The sequence below is a fragment of the Sphaerodactylus townsendi genome, linkage group LG10 (genome assembly GCF_021028975.2).
Source record: "Sphaerodactylus townsendi isolate TG3544 linkage group LG10, MPM_Stown_v2.3, whole genome shotgun sequence".
Classification (NCBI taxonomy): domain Eukaryota; kingdom Metazoa; phylum Chordata; class Lepidosauria; order Squamata; family Sphaerodactylidae; genus Sphaerodactylus; species Sphaerodactylus townsendi.
This window is the reverse complement of record NC_059434.1, coordinates 46,413,340-46,425,438: the sequence shown is the minus strand read 5'-3', so window position 1 is coordinate 46,425,438 and position 12,099 is coordinate 46,413,340. Positions and strand designations below refer to the sequence as shown.

The following is a 12,099-nucleotide window of genomic DNA, read 5'->3' as shown; positions in this document are numbered from 1 at the left end:
GCAGAGAAGGGCAACGAGGATGATTGAAGGATTGGAGCACCTTCCTTATGAGAAGAGGCTGCAGCGTTTGGGACTCTTTAGTTTGGAGAGGAGGCGGCTGAGGGGTGATATGATTGAAGTCTATACAATTATGCATGGGGTAGAAAATGTTGACAGAGAGAAATTTTTCTCTCTTTCTCACTCTACTAGAACCAGGGGGCATTCATTGAAAATGCTGGGGGGGAAGAATTAGGACTAATAAAAGGAAACACTTCTTCACTCAACGTGTGATTAGTGTTTGGAATATGCTGCCACAGGAGGTGGTGATGGCCTCTAACCTGGATAGCTTTAAAAAGGGCTTGGACAGATTTATGGAGGAGAAGTCAATCTATGGCTACCAATCTTGATCCTCCTTGATCTCAGATTGCAAATGCCTTAGCAGACCAGGTGCTCAGGAGCAGCAGCAGCAGAAGGCCATTGCTTTCACATCCTGCATGTGAGCTCCCAAAGGCACCTGGTGGGCCACTGCGAGTAGCAGAATGCTGGACTAGATGGACTCTGGTCTGATCCAGCAGGCTAGTTCTTATGTTCTTATGTTCTTATGTTCCACGTATCTCACCCCTACTCTATCCAAGTTCCAGAAAGATCTGAAAAAGTCTATGCATATCTTCTCCTTGTAGACAGTTCCAATGAGACACCTCTAATGTGGCCAAATCTGTTCTGAGATTTTGTCCATAAGAAAGCATATGTTCAAACTTTAAAGTAACTTTTGTGTATAATTAATTACAGCACAATAAGGCTATGGATTTTAATATCTGTATATTATATACATTTATACCGTTATGTAAACTGTGCTGTTAAATTGTTGTTGGCTGATCTCTTGTTCATAATAAATGTTGATTGATTGGCGCTTATGTCTTGGTTATACATATGGAGTTTTCCACATTTAATTTCATAGCATCAGTTTTCTTGCTTGATTACCAAAGTCATATTTTTCAGTAGCATTTCTGATAAACTGTTAAGTAGCAACTATTGTTCAAATAGTGTATAAAAACCCTCTTGCGATTGTGAAACCCTTATAGTTTGAAAGGTTTTTTTTGCTGTGGTCTGGAGGTAGTTCCTTTACCTTCCAGTGCGTTGAGGCACCAAGCAAACTGTGCATTCTTCCCTCATATTCCCTCACCTGTTTTCTTCCTGAAGCAAGTATGGAAAGAGTGGTTGGAAAGAAGATCAGTTAACTAACTTGACAAGAGATGCAGTGGTTGCAGCTTTGCTCTGCAACTCAGACAATTTAATTATAGGTTTTCCAAATGGGGACCTGACAAGCAACATTTGAATTACAAATAAATAAAAATCATTGGTGTTGGTGAATATTTCCAGCAGTCTTAAACTGTTTACAGTTTTCTGTGTGTGTCTGAGAATATGCCAATAAAAATTGGAAAAACTTTTTGTGTGTGTGGTTAAAGTGGCAAGCTAAGCAGTTTCCATTGGTTTCTTTTAAAGGAAGCCTATTGTCTGCATCAAGATTAAACTGGTAAGTTTGTTTGTTCAGGAACCAGATCGTCATGACTTTACCTCAGGAGTGCAAAGTATACCTTGCTGGCTTGTAAATAATGCATGATTGAAGACTGCAGATTTCAGTACAAGTGGCTGTATTTTGTTTGCTCTGGTTTTGTATATAATATGAAGCTGCACTTTAAGTTGAGAAGCCTGTAACAGTTGCTGTAGAAGGTGAATGGAATTGCCCTGAATATCTGTCTAAGGACCTGCCCCACCCACCCTAGCAGAGGGAGGGGGAAGGGAGGGAGTGGTGGAATGCAAGGGAAGGGGAGGGAGTGAGGGGTGGCATGCAAGGGAGGGAAGGGGAGGGGGCCTGGCATCTGGACATGGCCCACCCACCCTAGTGGCATGCAAGGGAGGGGAGGGAGGGAGGGGTGACATGCAAGGGAGGGAAGGGGTCTCTTATTTTCTAATTAAAATGTAACTTGTTCAAATTTAGAAAAGGATGAACTATTGGAGAAAATGTTCATGTTATAGGTGTAATAGCACATTTCCCAAATGTTGAAGGGTTCTTAGGGACTGTGTTATAAGATGTGAAAAGAGAGCATCTCCAAAGTGTGAATGATTTAGTTACATTACTGTATCCAAATCAGATGGCTGTAATGTGCTGTCAGTGGGGCTGCCTTTGAAAATGGTTCAGAAGTTTCAATTTGTCCCAAATGCACGTGCAGGCTGCTGTCAGGAATTTAGAGAGACTGTCACCCCTGTGTTGAAATGTCTGTGCTGGTCACCTGTTTCCAGTCACAATTAAAAATGCTGGCTCTTTCACTATGATGTTCTCTCGATCTAACCAGCCCCAGAACTTCCAGCCCACATGCCTGGCGCAAAGCGTACTCACTACACTGAGCAAGCTTCTAGGTGATAATTGAACTAGGCAGGCCACCATGGTGAAGTGATTAAGGTGTCAGTCTAGGATCTGGGACATCAGTTTTCAATCCTCCACTCTTCCATGGAAATGTGCTGGAAACCTTGGGCCACTCACACGTTCTCAGTTTCAACCCTGGCAATTGTTTGGTTGAGAGACCTCCAAGGAATACCAGGTGCGTGACACAGAGAAAGGCAATGGCTAACCACCCCTGAATGTCTCCTGCCTTGAAAGCTGTCTGACTTATAACACAGCAAAACATATGCACACATAACTAGGAAAGAGAATCTGGAACTGGAAGAGAAGGATTCCACAAGTGTATTGTCGAAGGCTTTCACGGCCGGATTCAACTGGTTCTGGTGGGTTTTCCAGGCTGTGTGGCTGTAGTCTGGTAGATCTTGTTCCTAACATTTTGCGTGCATCTGTGGCTGGCATCTTCAGAGGTGTATCACAGAGGAAAGACTGTTACACATTGTCATTACACTGATTTACCTATCTAGTATGAACATGAAATAGGCCTAGCCTGCATCTTTAAAAACAAGCAATTTTTGCTAATGATAGATGTGTCCTGCTGCTTGTCATTGTGAAGGTCATGTGGACTGGTTCTGGTGGGTTTTCCGGGCTGTGTGACTGGCATCTTCAGAGGTGTATCACAGAGGAAAGTCTGTTACACACTGTGAAGATGCCAGCCACAGATGCAGGCGAAACGTTAGGAACAAGATCCACCAGACCACAGCCACACAGCCCGGAAAACCAAAGGCGTAGCTGGGCCAGAGTGTGGCTTCCCCCCTGTGGTGCCCCCCTCCCCCTCCCACTTACTTCAGAAAACAGAGCAGGCTGCAGAACAGGCCTTCCGGTTCTGGTGAGAACTACATTTCCCAGGAAACCCTGGGAAATGTAGTTCCCACCAGAACAGGAAGGCCTGTTCTCCAGCCTGCTCAGTTTTCTAAAGTAAGTGTGTGTGTGTGGGGGGGGGGCGCTGCGGGGCGCCACGGGGGGTGGGGGAAAGGGGAAGGGGAAGTGGCCGGGGGGATTTTGCACCCCCATATGATCCACCTCCATGCGCCTGGTGTGTTACGCTCCCCCCGTCCCCTGGGAGCTTCGCCGCTGTGGAAAACCCACCAGAACCAGTTGAATCCAGCTGTGAAAGCCTTCGACAAGTTATGTGGACTGTTTAATGAGTACTGTGAACTTGAAATTGTCTGTAATCTTTCTATGGTTTCTTTTCTAGCTGACTGTGGAGGAAGTCATGACAACAACTGCATACTTGGATCTCTTTTTGCGGAGTGTTTCAGAACCAGCATTACTCCAGATCTTTCTCCGTTTCATCCTGCTGCACCGTCATGAGAATGTACAGATTCTGGACACCCTCACAAGCCGCATAAACACTCCATTTCGGGTGAGACGCGAGTAATGATGTGTGGAATTGTTTCAGACAAGTGTGTCATTTTTCCATTGTTAATATTGATCTAAATCATTCTACCTTTTAATGGAAAAATATGGTATGCTTTTGCTACAGACATCAATATGCTCTTGGTACAAAATTGTTCCAGAAAATAGAGGTTAAGTCTGGAATGGAGTCTAACAGCTTGAATGCCCATTTGAAGAAGTGGTAGTCCACACTTACTTCTGTATCAATATGCTGTAATTTCATATAATGATGTGGTTTGATGTGCTTTCAGTAACAGCAACGGTATCTACACAGCCAGCTTGATCAGCTCCTTAGTCTTTGCAGCATAAAATGTTTCCCTGTTATGGAAGGGGTTGCCTAGAGTCCACTGAACATAATTGTGGTATGCTAATTAAGACACAGAAATAGTTAATTGCAGGCTGCTGTTTGCAAGCATGTTAATCTTGAGTGAAAAGTGGCACCTGCTTCAGTCTGCATTCAGTAGACTGCTCTTCTGACCCCTGCTTCAGCGGACACATTATCCATTAAAGAATCCATGAGAGAGACACTCCATATAAAAATGCAGAGCAGCACATGGCTAGAAATGCAGGTGAGACCAAGTGATCAGTATGTGCATCAAATGTGTGTATTAAGGATGAAATCTCCCCCCCCCCCCCAATCATTTCATGGAGGATGTACATGTGCATACAGATATTCACTGCTGAAAAAGTACTAACTGTGCTTGTGATTCCCTAGCTCTGTGTGGTATCCTTGGCGTTGTTCAGAACTCTTATCAGCTTGCACTGTGAAGATGTGATTCTACAGTTAGTTTTAAGGTAAAACTAACCTCTTTCTCATTCTCTCTCTCCTCTGATACTGCAGTGCAAAATTCTAAATGGTTTTGTGGTCTTTTTTTCATGTTTTGAGTACTCTACGTGCAGACTCTATGTTGTCTCATAGAGTTCAGACATTTCTACTTTTGTATATGCACAGGTTAGAAACCTGATGTCAATTCTAGATCTATATGCAAGAAAAAAATAATATTGTAAAATTCACAGTCTGCCTAGAGAGATGAAAGTACTTAGACATTTTCTTCTGTGAAATGAACATGTTTTTCTATTCTAAAAAGGAAGACTACTGAAGATAAATTGGTAACACTTAAAGCAGTGGCCCAAGTGCTAAGTCAGAATGTTTTTGTAATTAGATTATTTGGATGATGAAACTACTGAAGGCTGATTTCTTTTATGCTCCTGAAGTGAAGTATTTGGAATGGCTGTCAGTTCATTGAATGTTCTAGGGCACTACATCCTAAATGTTCTAGGGCACTACATCCTGAAAACAGACTACAGTTAACAAATGCCAGCTTGTTTACCACAAAATGACAATGTAATGCACGAATGAGGCCAATTGTATTAAATTCCTATATTCAGAACTAGTTTAGGACTTGTTGAGATCTGAACGCATTCTTACTAATCCTTACAAGATTTTTTAGGAAGCCTAAAATCATATTGGTCTGATAAATCCTTAAATATAGCCATTTTATGTTATTGTATGAAATGAAGGATAATGATTTTAAAACAAATGGGTTCAAAGTTTATGTTTATTATGTTTTTGAAAGGCTAGTACAAGCCAAAGTTTAGCAGAATTTAGAAATGGAAGGTTGAAATCTGATTTATTAACCCAGAGGTTTAAAATATGTATTTTATAATTTCTGCGGATTTCAAAATGAATAAAATGTTGCAATGTTTAACACCTTGTACAGTAATAAATCATATGTGTCTGTGACCGTATTCTTTTAATGACATCTTCAACAAAGTTCAGTCAATCTCTTCTTATTGCAAAACAGGCCTTCCAAGATGGCATCAAGCTCTGATGCTCTGGTGTGAGTTCTGTTATTTTTTTGTTTTATTAAATTTTTGAGATTTTTAGTGAAGTTTTTGTAGCTTGAGGAAGTCAAGATTCTTAAGCATGATAAGTTTAGTAATTTCAGCTGTACGTTTAGGGACTTGGGACTAATTACTCCGAGAGAATTGGACAAATTCACTCTTGCAGAGAGTGCAGAGAGCACAGTGAACATGGGGCTCAGGAAATATCAGGAGTAAGAGCTACAACTACAGTGGCGGTGGCTTCATGGGGTGTACTGATGGACCTGACTAAAGGTTGGGGTTTGCACCCCCCTAGAGGAGCTGCCAAACAACAAGGTCCAAGACATGAGGGCTCCCTAGATCTCCTGTGACCACAATGGAAACTTCATAGACATGGCGGTGAACCAACACTGTCCAAGGGAATGAAACTGAAGCTAGTGGGCAAGCTGAAGAACAAGTTTCTTCTGGAGGCTGAGGCTGACCTTACTGGAGAAGAGCTGTGGAGGCTCTGTTCCTGTCCCTGCATAGCTTGTCAGCATCATCAGTGAGTACTGGAAGAGAGCAAGAGAAAATAACCTGGATGACAAGGGAAAAAATGTGGCAATAATAACAAGAATTATCAAGCAATCTGCAAACCTGAGGAAACAAGGAAAAATGCTGGTAGACCCTGAAGGACCCCAGAACTATTTAGGTCATCTGGAAAGTCTCAGGCCGTTTCCGCATGGCCCAAAAATGACGGCCTGGGGGCGGTAAAAACGCCGCCCCCAGGCCGCCGTTGCAGCAGCGGCGACCTGACTGCGCTTCCCGTCCCCCAGGGCAGCGTCAGGCCGCCCTAAACAACAACCCTTTAAAGGGTTGTTGTTGGGGGGGAAGCGTCTTCCCAGCGGCGCGGTGCGAACCGCGCCGCCGGGAAGACGCTGTCTCCCTTCTCCCGGGCCACACTTTCACGACAAAGTCTCCGCTGCATTCGCCTTTCGCTGGTGCCGTGGAAGCCCCGCCCACACTGTCCTCTGACCTCCAGGGGACATCGTGAGTGGGGCAGAGAAGGGGGAAGAGGCGGCTCCGTGCGGAGCCGCCTCTCCTGCGGGGGCCTCTGCTTGGCCTGCTCGCACGCTTGCTTGCGAACAGGCTTGCGCCCCCACGCCGGCAGAACTCTTGGCGGCGTGGGGGCGCATGGCGGCCATGCGGAAACGGCCTCAGACATTCAGAAAGGGCTGGGAGAACTACCTGAGCCAACAGAGGCCAATTACAGAAGACTGTGGGATGACCTGCACCCTAAGTGTATAAGACCTAGAGGGGTCAGAGCTTTAGATTTGATTGCCTATAAATTAATATGTTGGGAAAGAAGTACAGACTTACCTAGCAAGTCCATTTCAGGTCCCCTATCGGGTGGCCTGAGATTGCTACCCACGGGCCAATTGAGATCATCTTTGTGGATGTGAATTGTTAGTCTCTAATTGGGCTGCTCGTACATGGTTCCCTGTGATTCTCAGTGATTCTACAGAAATAACAGGGAATTCATTCATAGGGAGGGGTGTTTATGGGATGGGCGAAGTGGGAAGATGTTCATTGTAGTAAGGGGATTAATTGATGAGTTTAGGGGGATTCTGCATGTTATCTAGGGATGCGGTCCACTCGGCGTCAGAGATCACTGTCACTGGAGATGGAAAGATGGATGGATGGATGGATGGATGGATGGATGGATGGATGGATAGGATAGAGAATTGGCTTTCATTTGTGACGAGTATGTAAGCCATTTTGCAGATAAAGTCTTGTCTCCCTGTCAGGACTTTCTAGAAAGGTTTGATGCAGTAAAGGAACTGGACTTTCATTGGCTGTCTGTAGGTCCTTCATTGGGCCAATTCAGTCAACTCTCCCAGGATGATGTGGATGGAGTTCTGTAGGCTGAAAACCCCACTGCCTGCCTCCTAGACCATGCCTATCCTGGTTAATAAAAGCCAGTATGGACAAGGTACGTGGTCCCTTGAAGGAAATTGTCAACGTCTCTATACTGGAAATTTCCCCCCTACTTTGAAGGATTTATTCTTCAAAGTGACCGCTCCTAAAGGTAGCTAATCTACCTTTCCTGGACAAGGTGATTGAGAGAGTGGTCGCTGAACAGCCCAGACTTATCTGAAGGAATAATCAATTCTGGATTTATTCCAGTCTGGATTCAAGATGGGGTAGTAACAGCTCTGACCAACCTCACAGTTACATAGATTGAGACAGGTTGGTGCTGCTGGTACCATTGGATCTCACAGCAGCATTCAGTTTGGTCAATCACAATGTTCTTACCAAGTGCCTCGTCTGTGTGGGAATATCTGGGACAGCTTACAGTGGCTGCATTCGTTCCTCCATGACTGAGGACAGGGGGTTGCTATTGGTGAGAGAACTTCTGCCCCTCATGAATGGATAAGGGGATGGGGGAGTTCAGCTGGGGGCTAGGCATAATGCTTGGGGAAATTCCCAGGCACCATTTTGTGGTGGTGTGCCACTGGTCATGTCTTTAAAGAAAGTGTTCAGAGCTTTAAATCTTACATTTATAGTTGTGTATTTATAGTCTTATTGTATTTATTATGGATTTGTAGAAGTATATATTTTATTGGAAACTGCCTGTAGTCCAAGAGGGGTGGGATGGTATAGAAATTAATAACAAATTAAGAAATAGTCCAGTTAAACTTCCTTTCTGTTGTTTTTGTTGTGTGGGGTGATCATTCAAAATCTAATATTGAATGTGTAAATTGGTATAAAATCAATTTGCTACCATTTGCCATCATTTACCCTCTTTTAATTAACTGTTCATTGCATTGACTGCTGATACCTTTTCCCCTGAACCGGACCTCAAAAAGTAGTCTTCTGTAATGTTATACTTTTGTTTTCTGTATATTCTGCAAAACCAGTTGGTCTTCTGTCTCAGACATCTATTTTGTAAGTGTTTAACTGAAAGCAGTAAGTATGAGAGAGAGAGAGATCTATCAAATAGCACAATTTAAAAGAAAAAAGTTTGTTAAATGAAGCCTTTGTTGTTCCAGATACCTGATACCTTGTAATCACATCATGCTGAGCCAAAGAAGGGCCGTTAGGGAGAGAGACTGGTATTCAGTATCTGCTGCTCGACTGCTTGCCTTGACTCCAGTTTGCTGCTCTAGTGGGATTTCTCTAACTCTTGAAAAACAAGAAAAAGACTATATTGTATGGAGAAAGAGCATACATGGTACCGGTAAATATTTTAATTGTTTTGTAAGAGGACTAGCTGTATCTGTCTGTCTTTTCTCTTTTTCCACATTATAGGGCTGTATATTTAGGGGCTGCATGCTGGCAGGTGTTCAGCTCTTGGTTACAAGAAACTTCTCACTTTTTCAGTCTGGATTTTCTCTTTGATGTAATATGCTTAGATTCATGGTCCATCTAGAGATCACAGCACTTCATTATTACATTGCTCTTCATATTAACTCTGATATTTTTGTTTAAAGAAATGTCACAAGGGGACTGAAAGATGACATCCCCCCCCAGCAAGACTGTTTCAAATATGTTTTAGAATGCACAGAATCTGGAATAGATACAGTATCTGCCCAAGGGATGTACAAGCAGAAATATCCCTAGCATATTCTGTCAGGTATTACTGAAGTTAATATTTGTTAGACTACCCCTACCCTTTATTGAATAAATCAGTTGTCTGTTCAAAAGGAGGTCACTACACTAATCTCATTTGATATATGCTTAATATGTTTATGTTGGATATTAGTAAAAAACAAAGCTCTCCTGTGGATTGTCATAATTACTAAATGTTACAAGATGAACCTGTCTTTTCTGTACCATAAAATAACTTGTAGTATACAATACTGTTCAGCTGTGGCTCTCCTATAAGGCTGTTGAAACCGAAGAAACTATTTGTATATTCATAAATATATGCAAGTAGAAAATTATTAATTTATTTTACAAAATTTCTATAAGTCGATATAACAAAGCTATCAGAGAGACTCATAGCACAAGCAATATTCTAATAAATAAAAAGTAAAAAATTTCAAAAGCACACCAGAACAGGAAAAGGCTACAGAACAGGAAAATTCTACAGTGATTTTTTTTGGTGATAGGTAGTACTTAATTTGCTGTTTTTCTGATCTTTATTTGCTGTCTTTTCTGTTTTGACGTCCAAACTGTGTTCACTATAGATATGGAAATAAACCAATGAACTAGATCCAGCAAAAATTTTCTGCCAATCTCAGCCATTTCACCGCCTTATTACAGTGTTGTCCCATACAGCTCCTTTGATCACCAGCAGAATGTTTCAGTAATCAGACGGGACCCCCCAGCTCCCTTTTCCATCAGTGGAAAGGCTGGTTGAATCCAACCCATTGTGTGTATCTCCATTGACTTTATTCATAAATGTTGAGGTACACAATGCATTAGTTTTCTTGGTATGTGTTCTTACTATTTGTTCAAAATAGTAAAGGATAGCTGTGAAATGCATGAATCAAAATATGAAACAAAAAGGTGAACTCATTTCTGAAAACACAAATTCCCCATTGTCAGAGGAAGTAGATTGTCCCAAAATAATGTCAGAGGGTCTGTAGTAGGACGTCTAGATTCAAGTTCAGGAATACCTTAGTGACCAATAAGATGTTTGGGGAATAAAGCTCCATTTGTCACATATGTAGCTTTGACCTTCAAAGCTTATTCCCCCCAAATCTTAAATCTATGTATAATTTTCTAATAACAGGTGAATAAATATATTTTAAAGTAGAAGTGGGTTAAGTAATCCTGTACGTTCCTAACTCCCAATTTGACAATGGTTGGTATAAATACAGGATATTTAATTTTTGCATATGTGTGAACAGATGAAAAGTAAAAATATTATTTAACTAAGGTACAAAACCCCAATACATGAAGAAAAACATCAGATCCTCCATAATGATGATAAAATACAAATGGAATCAAGCAATAGCTACTACTTTAGCAAATACAGATTATTGCAGCCTCAGGAGACCAGAAGCTTGGTCTTACTTTTTATCAAGTCGTTTAAATGACCAAATATTGTTTGACAAATGTCGCTTTCCAATGATTAGTAATAACAAGCCATTAAACAGTGATAGACCAATGGACTTGAATCAACCCTTAAAGTGTTCTTGCATTACTTTTTCACTTCTTAATGGTGATTATTCTGTCACTCTGTTTCAGGTTCCACTGGGGAGTTATCAAGTAGAAGCATTACAGACTCCACGTGTATTGTGGAATATGGTCAAAGTGTAGATATCAGTTACTTGCAGTATCTTTGGGATGCTCAGTTCCTTATACTCCACTGCATGAAAGACTGCCAGGTTTGGTCTGCTCCATATGATGGTGAAAACCCTGATCCACACACCTTTATTCAAACTCTGGTTGAAGAAGACACTAAAAATAGACAGCATCCCATTTTAAGACGTCATCACAGAACTCATAGTACTCGTAGCTCCTCTCAGCTGGAACTGGAGTGGGATGATAGCTATGATACAGGGATTTCTCCTGGATCTGGTACTGGCTCTCCTCAGCATGACGATGATTTAGGGAATGTAGACAGGCAACCACCTGCAGAACCACCAAAGCATATTCAGGAAATGAAGAAGAATGCAATTATGTTGATCAAGGGGTCATATATAGAAGACTCTGACTTTCAGGATGATGTCATGGTGTATCGGTTGTGTGCTGAAAAGGATGCTCAGGAAGCAGACAGCATAAAGAAGGAAGCTTTAAGCACAATAGTGTCAGAATCTCAAAAACCAAATAATCAAAAGCAGCTCCATACTAATGGGCCTCTTAAAAATCCTCAACCAGATGCCCATTTGGAAAAGAACAATATGAAAAATTCCAGTTTAACTCAAGAAGCAATGGCAGAACAAGTACACAACAGCACTGCTAACATGAATCAGGAAACACACATGGAATGGAACTTGTCTTCTCAAGAAGCAGATGATAATGCTAACGTAAAACCGCTGAGTCCAGAGAGTGAGGATTTTATCTCCCAGTGCAATAATATCATTAAAGAACTGGATACTAACACTACAGGCTTAGTGGAACTTAAATCGCTTATGCCAGATACTATCTCTCCAATGGAAGAGGAGGAGGACTTTGAAAATTTTTCAGCTGACACGCCATCAATAGAAAGTATGCCTTCACCATTTGGTTCAAAAGAGTTATGGTCCAGCAACCCTGCAAGAATCCAGAATGTTCCATTTACAGGTGGAATTTTCTAATTCAATTAAACTGTGTTCTGAGAAAACATACATATTAATAAGCAAAATAATACATAAAACCATATTAAGCACATTGAAATTATTTACTGGGTAGTATCCTGGGTATTACTCAATAGTAATAGGATCCCCTGTAGCTCTCCTGTATGCCTTTTTCATTGTTGTGGCGCTTTTTGACCCATGAAGGGATTGGTTGTGGGACCTATGTGGAGG

The 12,099-nt window shown here is 41.8% G+C and overlaps 1 protein-coding gene across 3 annotated transcripts in view; it reads left to right on the top strand.

The window, feature by feature from the left end:
• The window catches only part of FHIP1A (FHF complex subunit HOOK interacting protein 1A), an 89,659-nt gene that overhangs the window by 65,197 nt on the left and 12,363 nt on the right, over window positions 1-12,099 (top strand). For 2 of the 3 annotated variants that reach the window (XM_048509483.1, XM_048509484.1), the window contains exons 6-9: window positions 3,636-3,803; window positions 4,551-4,630; window positions 8,692-8,879; window positions 10,838-11,875. In XM_048509483.1, the coding sequence (XP_048365440.1) occupies window positions 3,636-3,803; window positions 4,551-4,630; window positions 8,692-8,879; window positions 10,838-11,875 (1,474 nt within the window). The remainder of the gene's footprint in view (window positions 1-3,635; window positions 3,804-4,550; window positions 4,631-8,691; window positions 8,880-10,837; window positions 11,876-12,099) is intronic. The other variant, XM_048509485.1, reaches the window with a different exon arrangement.